General features: G+C 36.2%; 1 protein-coding gene across 6 annotated transcripts in view; it reads left to right on the top strand.

Moving 5' to 3' along the window:
- The window catches only part of RHBDD1 (rhomboid domain containing 1), a 30642-nt gene extending 13725 nt beyond the window's left edge, over positions 1-16917 (top strand). For 4 of the 6 annotated variants that reach the window (XM_071751761.1, XM_071751763.1, XM_071751762.1 and 1 more), the window contains exons 5-7: positions 455-505; positions 3948-4067; positions 14573-16917. In XM_071751761.1, coding sequence (XP_071607862.1) covers positions 455-505; positions 3948-4067; positions 14573-14688 — 287 coding nt within the window. In that variant the 3' untranslated portion in view covers positions 14689-16917. Of the gene's footprint in view, positions 1-454; positions 506-2426; positions 2670-3947; positions 4068-4899; positions 4956-14572 lie in introns of those variants that run through there. The other 2 variants (XR_011727376.1, XM_071751764.1) reach the window with 2 other exon arrangements.

Below are 16917 nucleotides of genomic sequence, written 5' to 3'. Positions count from 1 at the left end.
TAAACCCATGGGACTGTTAGTGACACTTACTTTGGGCATCCTGCTGGTGTGAAAGCTGCTGTGTGACAGATCTGGAGTGTTCCACTGCATAGGCCATAGTTTTCTCCTGTGTAGCATGACAGAAACAGTGCAGTGTTATTCCAGTCCTCAGTTTTCTGTGCTTTAACCTATTTTTTACCAATGTTCAGTCTGTCTCACTGGAGAAATTGTTTTCTGGAGAGCATCTAAGTTGGTTTGCAGGTTTCTAATGTTGCTTAAACACGCCTCACTACTCTAAAATCTAGAACATACAAGCTTACCCATTCTCTCAATGATACAAAAAAAATTCATAGATACCCATTGTACCATAATTGTATCTTATGAAACAAGAGTCTGGAATTACTTGAAATTTGATTTTGTATTTTATAAAGACAACCTAACTATTTTATTCTAATAATACATATATTATTCTTAGGTGGCATTTCTTCATTCACTGATCCTGCCCGGCCAAGGGACTACTTTTCAGGTAAATACTCTTACCCACTTATCTCAAAACTTATTTTAGCTTTAAAAGAGAAAAATCCTTTTTCCTAATGATGGAGAACCTATAGCAGAGCTAGTTAAATGGAAACGTATTCAAAATATTTTAAACATATGTTTATTTGCTAACCTTATTACTTCTATGGCCATGTCACACCTTTCCTTTCTTAAGGAAAGGTGATCTATTTTTTACAAGAGCCTAAAAACCTCAAATTAAGGTCATGACTTCATGCAGAGCTAGCACCCCTTTTGCATAAGGTGCAGCTGGAAATTGTGCCTGTTGAAAGCAGCCTTTTTTTACCTTGGTAAATCTGCCCTAATCTGGCAATTTTATCTGTTCCGTCCTAGAAAGGTTTCTTTCCTTCCCCTCTGACAAGGAACTTCCTTTGCACACTTCATGTAAAACAAGTGATTTACATTAAAAAAACCTCACTCTCCATCAGAATATATTTAGGGTATCTTCACAGTGTATAGATGGAGAGTTGGAATACTGACATACATTGTATGTAGCATCTTTGATTGACTTCTTATGCAGAACGTTGAGTAATTATATGTGGAATGTATAGAAATAATAGGTGGAGGCCTTGTCTGGGAAGGGCAGAAGGGAAGCCAGCTGAGAGAAGGGCAATGAGTTGGACTAAAGCTAAGGGATCTATAGCCTTGTGGATCTTCTTTCCTGCAGTTTTTTTCATTATACTCTTTCCAAGGCATCTGCTGTGAGAACAGGATAAACATATAGTGATAACTCCCTCAAATACCTGTCAGTGTGTAGTGGCTTGTGGCTTAAGAATATTCTCAGAAGAAAGTTTTAGTTCTTTGTTTTTTTTACTTGAAAGTTTTATGGGAGAAATTTGGCTTTAATAGCCTGTGATGTTTTCTCCTTCCATGAATTTGTCAAAAACTCTTTGAGTTGGTATGAACTCTTTTAACACCTAAAACATCACAGAAGATTTTCACAGTTTACTTTCTAGTGTAAAATCTGTCAGTTTTTTTTTTTTTTTTTTTGTTTGGAACCTGCTAGCTGCAAATTTCATTTGGTGCACATTAATTATTCTCTGGAAAGGGAAACCAAACCTTCATTCTTTATGTACTTTCTTCATATTCTTTATGGTTCTATAGTCTATAGACTTCACTCCTGTAATCACCGTGGTCTTCTCTCTGGTTGAAAAGTTGTAGTCTATATGGCTGCTTATATGACAACTATTTCATATGTTTGATCATTGTTATGGTTCTCTGATGTTTTAGTCATGCAGGGTTGGGGGTTTTTTTATACCCTTTTGTGAGATGTGCTTCTGCTGGAGCCACACTGAGCCAAAATTAGTCCTGCTTTTATTCTCTGTGACACATTTTGTCTTCTGTGATCTAGCTCTCTTTTTATTACATTAAATAATTCCCATAAGGGAAGTTATGGGCCCTTGAATATTTTTGAAGCATTTGCTTGGCAGCACCTAAAAAAAAAAATCTGAACCTGCTTTCCATACCAAAAGCAACAAGGACTGTTGTAACTTTATCCAAAATTTCCATTGTTCCAGTTCTCAAGTCAAAAGACTTGAGAAGGCGAAAAACCAAAACCCAGCCAAAAAATAAAACAAAATTTATAATGAAATGAAAAAAGATGTGAACACAGACTCTGTAGTGAGCAGCAGCTGCCTGTCCTCATGGCCCAGTTGGAGATGTTCACCTAAATACAGGCACAGTTCAGTCCCCCAGGGCCCAGGTGTGCTGCTTGCATTCCTCTGTATTCCATATTCAGAGAGACCAGATCTTCCATCAGCATTCCAGTATTGTCTGGTGGGTGAACAAACACAAACACCAGCTGCTTGGAGCTTGGGTGAGTGTAAAAGACCACCCTTGTAGAAGAGGAACAGATTCTGTATAGCCCCTTACTCTATTTTTTTTTTTCACAGCTCTTCCTAAGCAGGGAAAAGGGAAGAGATTTCATGTAATTCATGTGGCGTGATGGGGGGGCTACACAGCACTTGAGGAAAAAAAAAACTTTATAGTGTGTTGAGAACCAGAAAGTCTTGGGGTTTTTGCATGTCTTGGGCAGTCTCCAAAGTAGCCATGGTGTTTCTTGGAGTTGGGGACAAAAGGGAGGTATAGGAGAGGGTTAACCTGAATTATCCTGCTTTCCAAGCTTGGCTTTAGAGGTAACTAATTTTTTTTGTGTGTGCTAAGTTCATTTATCTAAAATTACTTAGAACTAGAATTTTTTAAAGGTTGTGGTTTTTTGTTTCATGTGTGTATACTTTGTCATTCTATTTGCAGAAGTCTCTATGGAAGATGCAGCCATTTGCTTGGTGTATGATACATGTAATAAATGTGGCCATCTGGGATTAAGGAAGCTCTCTCTAGTGTCATAGGCTCATGATGCATATACAATGCATCCTTACCTTGTTTAATTTTTCATTTTCTGGTAGTGCTGATTTATTACTGTCTGTTTTTAAATACCAATTTAAATAGAAAAATAGCTGAACTTGCAATCAGATTTTATGAAACAGTACAAGGAAACAACGCCAGAAGAACAAAATATTTTAAGTGGAATTTAAAATATTTAGTAACTGAATTAGTTTTTTTTAAAATGCAGTTCATGAATAAAGAGCATAGATTCATGGGAGCCCCTTGAACATGTTGGTGTTACCAAACTTTTTCTCATAAAATAAAATATTTCTGATTCTAAGCACTTGCAATTTGATGACATCAAACAAATGAAAAATTACAGGAATAGAACAAACATGAAATATGACATCCTTTTTTTTTAATCAGGTAACTTCATGGTTTTTGTACTAGAATTTTTTTAGTCTTCATGCATTCAGTTTTACAGTCTACAGAAAAAAATTATGGCTGAGGAACTGTTCATTCGTACTAACTTAATGCAGAGGGGAATACATGAAGATTGCATCCAGAGTGTGTACATATAAATACATATAACAGCTAAATGGTGTCCTGCAGTTTTATTATTCTGCAGAATTACATCTCTGAAGTGTAACCAGTGTGACTTAAAGGCATTTAAAGTGTGTGAAAAATGACTAATACTGATTACAAAAAATAAAAATCTTTTCTAACCAGAAGTTATTTGAGATCATTTGAGAAATGGCAGAATTTCAGATTGCTGGAGAAGAATATAAAATGGCAATTCTGTGACAATTATTCATGACCATTATAAAAAAAAACAGAGATGTTTGATCCTTTTTTTTCTGTTTTTTTCTCTCTTCTGTTACCATAGTCTGACTCTCTAGAGAAGAAGCGTAGAATCATAGAAATGGATTCATGACATATATTGTAGAAGTTATTGAATCCTAACAGTTTTTTGCTTTCCCAAATTAAATAATTTGTGGAAGAAAGACAGCATGAAGGTAATAATTGATTTGAGAGTCTTCTGCTTGGCAGGAGCAGCTTATTTTCTTTTTTTTGTGTTCTCATTACAGAGCATTATGGCTATTCAGGATATCAATACAGAACACCCAGGAACTATTATGAGTATACAGGTGGACTTACTGAAGAAGAACAGCTTGAGAGGGCAGTGCTAAACAGCCTTAATGAGAGAGGTAGGATTGTTATTGCATTTTATATTTCAAGTTATGATTCATACTGAAAGGGGAGGTAGGGGGAAGATGTATTGTTAATCCCCACCCCCCAGAGCATTTTGGTTATATTTTCAGAAGCAGATGAAAGTTTCTTGGTAGAATTCTTCAGAGAATATGGTGTGAGGATGCAGTAACATTCTCTTAGTGTGATTTGTGATTGTTAACTCTTGCTACTCTTATGGTAAAACAAATGCTTTTATAACAAAATATCCCTAAGTGAACTAAATTTCCATGTCAAAAAAAGTCTTAGAATACTCTAAAAAGCAGTATAAAGTGGTATAATAGAACTGGTGATGCCAGTCTTTAAAATTTGTATATTTTTGCTACAAATCTGATTGACAAGCAATGTACTGTTTTCTTACTTTCCACCCCTGCATTCTAGCTAGCTGAAAGACCTAAAAAGAACCAATAGAAATGTTTATAAATAAAAATGCTTGGGTTTAACCGAAATTAATTAGATGAGTATAAAATACATTTATTAGGATATATTTTATCGTCCTCTAATGCAAATGAAATCAAGAAGGGAAAGCATAATGTGTAGGATGTTTCTCAACTTCTGAAAACTTCAAGACTTGATGGAAAATTTGTTTAGTAGGACTGACAGCAAATTATTAGAGTATCACATAAGATTTACATAGGTTATGAAAATCTTTTATATTGAAGTGATAAAACAAAGGGCAGAAATTTACAGATAGTATATGTTGTCTGGTATTGAGATTTTTTTATTGTTTATTTAAACACTGATTCCTCTTTAATCTGTTGCATGCCAATGTGGATGATTCTGGGAATTCAGCCAAAGGATTTTGGCCCTCCTTAACTGAAGAGACTGGATAGATTTTTAATTTTCTTAAATTTTTTGAATCTGTAATATTTAATCTTAATAATAATCTGGCTGAATAGTTCATCAGTGACAATTTCCTTTTTTATAATCTTGGTATTCTGTCTTCCTGGGTGCAAGGAAACATTCATTAGGAAAAAGTTACAGAAGCCTCTACTTGTAACTGCAACCATTAAAATGCAGAGCACCCTTCATAAATCTTTGCTTGGAAAATTAATTTACACCACTGTGTTATGCCAAAGAAATTCCAAGGAAAATTGTGAAATGAATATGGTGACAAATCATCATCCCTTCCACACCTTCTGGGGTCTTGTTTTTTATTACAAAGCACGTGTGTTACCTACAGCATGCTTTTAAAAAGGCAGCAGATGACTGGAGACTGCAATAAAAAAAGGCCTTTCCAGTTTGAAAAATTTATTTGAAAATTTTATTTAAGTTCAGATGCTTAGGGAAATGAGGGCTTTTTCAAGTGATTTTTTTTTTTTTCTTGTAGTTATCTTAATTTTTGTTTTCACATTTCTTCTTCAAGCTTAGTTCTGTCTGTTTGTCCCTCAACATCTGTCTGTTTGTCCTGGAAATTACTGCAGTCTGAAGAATCCCACTTTAATCACACTATTGAAAACTTTAGAAAATAGGGAGAATCTTATTAAAAAAAAAAAATAATCAAAATAGCATTTAATCCATGTGGCTTGCCAGTAAAAGATAGTGAATTAGTTGCTCTCTGTTAATGCTCTCTTGGGACTTTACCAAGTCATAGCTATGTGTTGCCTTATGTTAGTACTAGATTTTGGGAACAATATGATCTAACATTGCCTGTTTTTTGTATGATATTTTACCTAATTTTTAACACTAAGTTGGAAAAATCATTCAAAGCTTTTAACATTAAGCATTTTGAAATGCTATTGGCAAGGATGAGCAATGTTTTTTTTTGTTTGTTTTTTTGTTTGTTTGTTTTTAAACTATCAAGGACAAAGAATAATATGAACACTGAGAAATCATGACAGGTTAAGTAACTAGAGAAGTATAGATTTTAAATGCTCTCATGTAATAAAGTGGAACTGGCTTTCATTTTACCTAATTTTTAACACTAAGTTGGAGAAATCGTTCAAAGCTTTTAATATGAAGCATTTTGAAATGTTATTGGCAAGGATGAGCAATGTGTTTTGTTTTTTTTAAAAAAACTATCAAGGAAAAAGAATAAAATTAACACTGAGAAATGATAGGTTAAGTAACTAGAGAAGTATACATTTTAAATGCTCTCATGTAATAATGTGGAACACTGGCTTTCATTTGTAGCATTAAGTCTACATCAGTCTTTGTGTTTCTGTCAGGTGGTTGTCTTTGGACAAAGTTTGCAGCTGTAAAAGGGGAATATATTCTTATTTGTAGATGGCCATTTAATTTTGCACCTCTTCCTCCTGCCTGCTGGAGAACATGAGTCTGGAAAAGCAAGATCTTGGAGCTGAACTCTTAAACCTTTTCTTAAATAAGCTGCTGAAAGGTTAAGCTTGCCTATAGGCAGATGCTTTATTTCACAAAGAAGTAATATAAGGCAGGTAATTGATCATAGCTGTTTTACTGACACAAAGCCTGAGATGAAATTTGTGGTGTGAAGGAGCAATTAGGATACTCTTCCCTGTCAGTTAGTTTGAAAAATAATTAGCTGCAATGAGCACTGTCCTTTGAACACAGTACAGTTCTCCTTTAAGCATGACATTCACAGGTGCTTGCAATTGCATGCATGATGAAACAGGTACTTAACCTGAGTAAAAACTACATAAAATAATTTGAAATAGCTAAATGAATGTAAAAACAGGTACCTCAACGAAAATTGAGGACTCTCTTACCATATCAATCTTTTTTCCCAACTATGACATTTAAACCATCACAGTTGCTCTGTAGCTGGGATAAAAAAGCATTGCACTAATTTACTTTTCTTCATAGTTGGACAAATACATTTATTCAGGCATTTTACACCACAAAAATGTGGTCTGTTATGGATTTGGAATCTTTATCCATCCTTATAAATCACTGTGTTAGTATCCTACTAAGTTATTTAAAGAATCAGTGGCATAGTCCAGAATTTCCAGGGATCAGTTGTCCCCATCTAAAAACTAATTTGTATTAAGACATACTGAATTTAAGCTCAGTATTTCACTCTAATTAAACTTCTCTGAAAATCTGATACATTGTTAGTCTAAATCCACCACATAATCAGGCATTCTAGAACCACAGTTCCGTTTCTATGCTAATTTCTTAATGACAATAATTAGTATCTAATGCAACAAAATAAATTGCTGGGGTTGTTTATGGGATATAGGCATCAGTTTTAAGACTATCAAACTGCTATAATGATTTGGGTCCATTTACTGAAAGGAATTGTTAATTATATTCTTTTCATTCACAGTTTTAGATACATTGTTGTCTCAAACAAGATTTGATTTAAACAGCAATAATTTTTTTCACCAGGTTATTTTTTAGTATTCATTCTTAATCTCATAAATCTCTGCAAATTGCAAAAATTCTGCCTTTAGCTAGAAAAACCAGCTTGGATTCTAAAAAAGTATTATAACCCTTGATACTTAGTATCAAACTCTATGGTTTTATGATGAAGTTGAAATATATCTGCCATTTTTTAAACACATGAGTATTAGCAACCATCCTTACTGTAACCCCAGTATCTCTTATCCATTGTTTCCTTGCTATGCTGCTTAGCAGATCTTGATTACTGTGGGTTGTGGATACAGATTTTTGTTGTGGTGTTGCAATTTTTTGAGTCAAACTTCTAAGTCTCTGCCTTTCAGTCTCAATGATGTTAAGAGTGCCTTGCAAGCTCATGTCTCTCCACAAAGGAATTTTCCTTTTCAGACTTTTTTTAAACATGTATATTTAATATACATATTTATACCCTTAATATTTATAATATGCTCTTAATATTTTATAGTGAAACTGTATATAGTTTTAATTTAGAAGGAAGAAACCCAAAACTCCTCAACAGAGTTTTCTCTGAAGTGCTGCAGTACACGTGGTAGTATTGGTTCAAGCTTCACACACACTTTACTGTTAAAAATACTCCTAAATATCTTCATTGTGTACCTTGGAAATAGTAAGTTTAGGCTTGTCTCCTTTAGTCTCTGTCCTTAAGAAACGAGTCCACTCATGTCTTAAATTTTGAGTATTTTCATGAGGTTTTTCACTTTTTAAAACAATGCTATTTGGGTTCAGAGAGTAAAACTTGGTTAATAAACATTTTAGGACCAGTCATGCTTGCTTCACTGATTATAGTGTTCAAGATTTTAGATTGTAGGCCTTGTAGACTTCTACAGAATTAGCATAACTGGGGGAATGAGCCTCTTCATTTCCACTGTCTCCTCTTGTCCTCAGTATTAAATATTTTTCTTCATGTCTTTAGGATTTTTATGTATATAAATCCACACAGAACACCTGGCAGTCTACTGCAAGAGGCATCATTTCCTTTCAGGAGTACTGTGTGGAGGGGATTCCTTCAGATACCTGGAGGAAAACTTCAGAGAGTGCTTTTGATGGGCAAATCAGCTCTAGAAAACATAGTGCTACTCTGATCTTCAGTAGTTTGGCTTTTGGTTTTTTCTTCCTCCCTTCCTGCTCAGTGCTCAGGAGTTCTGTGTGCATCCTTTTCTGCTTGCCTTTGAAACAAAATGACATACAGAAGGTGGATCAACAGTTTTTTAGCAAACTGGAAGAGCTGTGTTCTGTTAAAATATCATTAAGAAAAACTGGGTTTGATCCAAAGTCCATTTAAGTTGGTTATGCAAGTGTATCAAACTGTTTGCCATTGCTCTCATCTGCCTTTCCTGGGAAAACTCTGTCCACTGTTGCATAAAATATTGCCTAAGGTTTTGAGCATTCCTGAGTTGCATTATATAGGGACAAAAAGACAGATGCTGTTAATTTAAAAGTGGATATTCATTCCACGAGTGATGCAGCGTTTGCACTGATCACTTGTGTGAAAAGTTAAGAAAATAGAGAAAAAACTGAAGCATTGTGATGTAAGTAAACTGAGAACAGTTTAGAACACAGTTTCAGGTGGTGTGACACCCTTTCAAGGCTGTTTTGCTCTGTGTTTTGTCCTTTATTATGGCCCTGCACTGAGATGTCTGTATTCAGTATTTAGCAATCTGGAGGTGGTGGATTTCTTGCACTGTAGCACATATTTCATTCCTTCTGTCAAATGCCTGGTACCATATCTGGTGATTTTGGAAACACTGCCTGAAGGATTAACTTCCTTTGGTCTTCAGGCAACAAGTGACATAGCTGCTCTTAGGTTCTGCTTATTGCCACAAGATTTTGTAGTAAGAATTTCATTAATTACTTGCTTTTACATTGACAAAGCATATAGTACTGACACGAAGTCTATTTACTGAGATTTTAATGCTAAAATATATACAGGTTGCTGTTTATATTTTTCTGTGACTTCTGATTTATGCAAATATTTTTGAAGGTACTGCTAATGCAGCTTTCTTTTGCCTGATTTTTTTTTTCTTGCAGAAGTTTCAGTTGCCAAGAAGATTAAAATAGGAAGAAATCACTTTAAAGAAATAGTTAAATCTTTGTAACCAGACAAGTTCTTACATTCATACTACATCTCTTATGAAAGCATGGTTTGCATACAGAGGTAGAGGCTGTTCTTGGTTTTTGATTTAAGTCTGTGATACAAGTTGGGAGTCTTTTCACCCATTTCAGCTGTCTCTGGATTTTTTATTTTTTTTTTTCCCCTCAGTAACTTGAAGTTTTTCTTAAAGGAACAAATGTTGTTCCTTTCACAGTGGGTTTGGCAGGGTCACCTTGCTGGAGAACAGGCAGTTCTGCTGAACAGCTGTAAGCATAATGAGAAGAAGCTGTGTGTGGGCTACATAAAAGCACTCTCCTGCTTTTCTGAAAAAGTGGTAGGTGCTGTGGAGTGGCTCCAGCCTGTGTTGGTGTCTTCAGCCATCTCTCCATCTGGGTTTCTTAGTCTTGGCACTGGGAAATGGATACTGCCTGGGGTTTCTTTATTGTTGTGTATCATTTTGTTAGGCAAGAAGAAATGCAGCAAAGGAAAAACCAAGTGTGTTTTTTTCCAAATGGGATTTTAAGTATACCAAGATCCTTATGGATGTTAATAAACTTAGTCTGGGGATCATTTTAGTGGCAGACTAGGGTCAGTGAATATTCCCAATCTTGGATTGACCCATGATTTACTGTTTTAACTCTAGTTTTATCATTGGATTAATTTTACAGGTTGTGTATAGTTTGTATTTTGTTCATTGGGACTATCTTAAAAATTACCTTTTGACCTTTTTTCTGATGTCACTTACTGAGGGCTTTTCTCTTGGCACAGGTGAGCAGACAGGTTAGCTTTATGCAAAGAGCCTACTGCTTTTCTGTGACTATCTTCTACAGCAAAGCTCCTATGAAAATGAGTTGTTTTGAAATGGAAAGTGTGGGTTTTTTTCTTTGCACTGTATGTGTTTGTACATGTGTTTTTTTATGGGTATCACATTCACTAATACCAGGGCAGTTAGTGAGTATCATAACTTATTCAACCAAAATATTCTTTATTTTTTCTTTATCAAAGCCTATCTTTATGGCACAGTCAGCTCTGTTTAGCCTTAGAACTCTTGCAGACAAAGGTTTCACAAAATAATCTAGATTCCTCTTTAACACAAGGGAAGGTAGCAGGAAAAATAAATACAGCAGTGCTGCTTGTTTGCTACCCTCACTGTTTACCTAGGCATTAGTATTCACCAGGGACCTGATAAAATACTTCTGTCAGTCAGACTTTCACAGTTTGGTAGCTTGATAAACTCTTCCTGAACCTTAAAACAACTCTTCTGCAAACCCATTGCTTGTGAGAGGAGGAAAAATCAGGAGTGTATTTGATGTACCACTTCTGTGGCTTGTACTACAAGCAGAACTAAAACCCCACGTGGAGTTTTCGTCTGTTTGGCTCACCCTGAAAAATGACCAGTTGATTTTTCTTCCTTATGCCAAGTTTCATGCAGAGGAGCAAACAATGCACACTTCACACACATTTCACAGGTATAAGGATTACACTGTCAGGGTGGCATGTTTCAAACTGTCCTTACATCTGACCTTGATGCTCAGAGGGCAGTGTAGAAGTGAAGAGTAAATATGAAGGCTCATTTGCACTGCCAGCTGGCTGCAGAAGTTCTGCTTTGCTGTCAAACAAGGCTTGCTGGGCCACTGACAGATCAATCTCTGGTGTTTCTGTGTAACACTTTGTGCTGGTTTGTGGAGTGGTCTGCTTGTGTTTGCAGTGAGTTTGGCTGGGGGTTCATGTGTCGTGCTCAACAGAGCAGTTCTGAATTATTGTTGGACTGATGTAGCTGGGACTTCTAATTCCAATTATGTCCAGTGTGTCTTTTCACCTGTGTGCTTCCTTGGGGAACTGAGTTGTCTCTTTTTCTTTTTTTTTTTTTTTTTTTTTTTTAATATTCACTAAAATATTATAGAATGATTATTGTCACTAACCTCTTGTTTTTCACCTCCTCTTGTCTGCTCTTCTAGATCATGTATCTGGCAACAATGTTTTGGTAGTTGAATTGATGAGTGTGAAAAAGATTCAGGACAGGAGGCTTTGAGCTGATCACTGTTGCAGTGTGAAGCCTGTGCTTGTCCAAGGGTGACAGCATTGTATTGCAGATGCATAACATGAGAAGAACACCAGGGAAATTCTAATTGATAACAAGATCTATAAGAATCCTCTCAATTTTGCCTACAAGATGGCTATGTGAAGTGTTCAGCTTTAGGGCTAAGATGCTGGTTATGCAGGTGGTCTCGTGAGGACATACATTGTGCTGCAAAGCACTGCACACAACAGCAAATTAAGTTCTGCATTTAGGACTTGTAGTAAAGAACAAAGTATCTCTGTATTCCAGTGGCTTTCACTCTGCTTTCCCTTTGATGAAACCTGATGTGACAGAGAAACTGCTAGATGCTGGCAAATAATCCCTGGGTTTCAAACCAGCCAGACAATAAACAACTCGATAATATTCAGTGCAGCAGCTTCTCTAGAGCCCATCTGTTTCAAAATAACCCTAATTCTGCTTACCAGGCGGAATGCTTTGTTGGCTGGAGTCTGCACTCCTTCCCCTGGCAGCCCCTGTGGTTCCTGTGCCATCTGCTGGGGGAGCACCCCATGTCCCCAGGCCCTGCCACAGCACTGGCCCAGTGCCTGCTGCCTCCCCTCGAAGGTACAGTGCAAGGGGCTGAGTTATTTTTATTTAATCACCTTGCTTGCTAACAGAGTTTTATTTGCACAATTAAAAGTGCAAATTTAATATTCCAAGCCAATATATGCCCTATCTCCTTTTGGTTTCATTTCTTGAAGGAGGAGAGAAACATTGGCCCAGTTGCAGCTGTTGTCTTGGGCATCTTTTACTAAAACCTAGGGATCTGCATGGGCTATAAGCTCTATCATTTGACTAGCAAATTGCTCCTCAAGCATCTGTTTCCAAAATGCTTAAAGCAATTCAGCATGTTAATAGTCTCTACCTTCTGTGCTTCTACTACAAGATTATCAGATCTTTCAAATTTGGGATTCAGATGTGAAGCTCTCTTAAGGTTGAGGCTTAAACATTGATAGGATCAACTCATGCCCCTTTGCTGACATCTCTTCTGTTTCTGATGTTTGGTTTTGGGACTGGAATTAGTTTCTGGTGGGTTGGACACTTTTGGAAATTAATCATGTTGGTCATTTGGTGTAGCATGAGCTGTCAGTGTTCTGCTCAGAAACTCCTGCTCTTTGTCCAGTAGTGGTATCTGCTCATGCTTTAACATTCAGAGCATGTAGGAAAGTCTCTAATTTTGTTTTATAATTAGGCCTTGTTTCTTTCAAATAGATCATGCAGGTAGGTATGGCAGCAGAATATATTAATATATTAATATTATATATATTATATATATTATATATTATATTAATATTATGTATATTAATATTTTAATACTAATTTTCATCAACTTTATGATTTAACAAAATAAATGTTATTTAATTGAAGAATGAAGAAGAAGAACAGCCTATTTCTGTATTTTATAAAAGTACTTACTATGATTTGAAATCTTCTTCTTGCAAATGGCTTTTAACAAGTGAGGTGAATTATTCAGCATCAACTAAGCCCTGAAATGGAAAATCAGGGTTTATGATCAGGTAGGCATTTTAATTTTAACTCTCCTATCAGAGTTTGAGCAGCTCTACTTAACTGGAAGCATTTTCCAAGAGTTTGACTTGGCAAACACTGAAGGAAAATTAGCAACGTGTTGTAATATTTTGACAAAATCATACATTTGTTGGCAAGTGCTCTGCAAACTAAGATGCTTTCTAATGGGTTCAGACACCAACAGGGAGGCTCCATAAAGTGGACTCCCTGACTTTGTGTCCTGCAGACAGCCCTTACTTGTTTGCCACAGAGCTGCTGACACAGGACACAGCTGGGTTTGAAACCCATCCTGAAATGAACCTCATAGGAACTTTTGGTCATCCATAATCACTTTTGTGAACTTAAATGAGATCCTGTGTTAAATTTCAAAAAACACACTGAATGTTTTAAAGGCTGTTGTGTGTCCTTTAAAGCTAATCTGCTTCTCCTTACTACTGTACCTGTGCTTATGAGGCAGCCTCTCATTTGTCTTCCCTCAGCTGTAGGTGTTTAACCACGACCTTTTAACTCTTTCTTTCCTCAGAGACTACAGGAATTCTGAAGAGTTGCTGGAGTAGCCTGTTCTTTTCTTGGAGTGCCATAGCAAAGATCCTTGGCTCTTGGTGTGCTATTTCTGTTCAGATTAACTTGTTCTCTTACAGTTCTCTCTAGCTGAGCTGCCACGTGTGGTTTATTTCTGAAATTGGTTGCTGCCAACTACGGGTGGGAGTTGTGTGTGTGCATCTGGTCTGGGTCAGCACGTGTGGGAATCCAATACTAAAAGGAAAAACAAAAGCTTATTTTGCCAGAAGTAACTTCTGAGGACATTTAAATAGTTTAAAAATCTGGAGTTTACTGTATAAAGTAGAGATCAGAAAAAATGTGAGTTACCAAGTTAATACTTGTTAGATTCTTGAGTGTTCTTTAGGTTCTGGTTTGGGTTTTTTTGTGTTCTTTTTTGGGGTTTTTTTTGCCTTTTCTCTTTTCTCTCTTTTCTCTCTTTTCTCTCTTTTCTCTCTTTTCTCTCTTTTCTCTCTTTTCTCTTTTTTCTCTTTTTTCTCTTTTTTCTCTTTTTTCTCTTTTTTCTCTTTTTTCTCTTTTTTCTCTTTTTTCTCTTTTTTCTCTTTTTCCCCTTTCCCCTTTCCCCTTTCCCCTTTCCCCTTTCCCCTTTCCCCTTTCCCCTTTCCCCTTTCCCCTTTCCCCTTTCCCCTTTCCCCTTTCTCCTTTCCCCTTTCCCCTTTCCCCTTTCCCCTTTCCCCTTTCCCCTTTCCTTTTTTTTTCCTACTATCTTTAAGAGCTGTTTCTGGAAGCCACGATTGCCCTGAAACCATCAGAACTGGAAACATAACAACTCCCTGTTTCCTTTGCGTTGTGATGCTTTGGATTACAGGAAACATTTTCATTTTTCTCAAATCAGAGAATAAAACTCTCTTTTCCATTGTGTCTTGTAGATTTTGGTGGAGCAGCATACAATAATGCACGGCGACCCTATGGTTTTTGGCTTCCACATGAGCAGCATTCAGAAGAGGAAATAAGAAGGCAAAGGCTTCGTAGGTTTGAGAGATGATGGAACTGGCAGGTGTTAATGTAAATTATAAAGTGCTATCCAGAGTTACCAAAATATTTGCAGGTTTATCTGTAATCTGCGGATTAGTTTGTAATATTTTTCCCATTTTTTTTACTAGTAGTTGAAAAACTGCAGATTTTCCGAGTTCAGGCACAAAATTGTAACTTGCAAAAGAAGTATGAGGCTGGAATCTAAATGTGGTCTCAGGCATTCTCCATATTAAATGCACTGATGGTTTTACCAAACTGTCTTTTTCCCTAAAATCTTTTGTGTATCTTCAAGAATTCCTTTGCTTTTTTACTACTGGTATTCTCAGAAAACAGGTTTTCTTAATAACAGATGAAAAAAACATTACTTTTTTTTTTTTTAACTTATTGTAAAACTATGCAGTTTTCCCTGACACACTTGTCTCTGTTTACCTATGCTGAGCTGTTCTGAGAATCAGCATGTGAAAGGTCACTTGAAAAGATTGCTTGGATGACAACAGCAAGATCATGAGAGTGTAGACTTAGGCTTTTTCAGCAGTCTTGCAAACTGTGTTAAAAATAGTTACCCTAAGTACTCCTTACCCTAAAGTTATTAAATATATAGCCTTGAGTTTTGCAGTCTTCCTTAAAGCATGCTGTTTTATCTAGAACTTCTATGGGGAAAAAAAATGAGTTGTAATTACTTAGTATTTTCTAAACCTTTCTGAATAATTCTATTTTAAATAAAATACTTCCCTTTGTAAAGTTGAGATTTTTAGGAGCTTTAATGAATGGGAAGTGGACATGCCATACAAAGAATGTATTTATTCAGTAGCTTATTGTATTTGTAAAGCATTTGTTTCTCTTTTTAAGAAGGCTTGGAAATTGTGCCATGTATTTGCTGTTTGTGCAGCTTTAGAGATTCTCCTGTTGGTCTGTGTTTCATTTGGTGTCCAGTAGCAGCAGTAAGAGTCTGCAGACTTGTGGAGATCTTGCCTTCACACAGCCTGCCTTGACTTCTTCATTTTCTGGAAAGAATTTTTCTACCCAGCCCCAGAGTAGTTGATAGGAGATGAGTGAGCTCAGTTGTCACTTCTGTCAGAGCCTCTCCTCAGGCTTGTCACGCAGTGGCTGTCCTGCTCAGTAATGTTAATGAAGGAACCTGAAGGTTTCCAGTATCACTCAAAAAAACAGTCATTGCCCAGTTTCAGGTGGATTTTTTTTCCTTTTTTTCCTCATGATAGAAAAAATCTTCTGAAACTGGGGGCACATCTCAGTGACTGTTTTCAGTGAAGAGGTGTTGACTGCACAAGAATAATTTGCTTCTTAGTTTTTGGCACAGAACTGTTAAAACCTCTTCAGCACTAATTCAGTAGACCATTAGGATGAACAATTTAATGGTTTCTTTTCCAGGTACACGAGATCAGCAGTTTGTGCTTTATGAAGTCCACTCTTCTATGGAGTTGTAGTGCAAATGTAAAAAACCATAGTGCTCGATTTTCCATGCAGAAAAAAAATTGTTAAGCTAAATCTTTAAGAAAAGGGTACACCTGCTGGTTGTAAGGAAACTTTTGTTTGCTGAAAAATGCACAAGCTGTTCTTTCTCTCCTGTGCCATTCTCACTTTTACCATCCTTCTCATACCTATTTTTTTTATGTCAAGCAGCAGCATAATCTTGTTAGACTGGATACCTGGCTCAAGGTTCCAAATGCCAAAAGACAGGGCTGCACTCAGGGTAACTCTGGATGAACTCCTTCAGGTAGCACAAGAACACTGTTGGTTTCATGTAGAATTTTCTGGCAGATTGTAAGACCTTTCAGGAATGCCAATGGTTGGTGTGTTCTTGGTCTTGGTTGTTTGTTGTAGATGTGCAGTAGCCACAGAATAGAAGAGCAGATACTCTCAGTTAACTTTGCTCACTAAAAATAAGTATCAAAAAACTGCCTAGAGTTTTCATATCTTAAATTCAATGTCAGTGAGGAACTCAGACTAACCAGACTCCAGTCAAAACTTTGTGTAACTTATTGTGTCTGTTAAACTCTGTTTCAATTATTTAAAGCCACTGGATTAGCCACTAGTCAGTTGAAAATATAAGTAAGTAAAATAAAAAACATGATTACAATGATAAATGCACTCAGTTTTGTCAAGTGATGTTAGAAATACTTGCTATTATGTAGTCACAGAAGTAGTCAGTACTAATAATTGTTCAGCCATTTTGAATTTTTGTATACAAAATTGAAATAAATATTTTTTTACACTTAAA

The sequence above is a fragment of the Heliangelus exortis genome, chromosome 9 (genome assembly GCF_036169615.1).
Source record: "Heliangelus exortis chromosome 9, bHelExo1.hap1, whole genome shotgun sequence".
In the NCBI taxonomy this organism is placed as follows: Eukaryota; Metazoa; Chordata; class Aves; order Apodiformes; family Trochilidae; genus Heliangelus; species Heliangelus exortis.
This window is presented reverse-complemented; position numbering and strand designations above follow the sequence as displayed.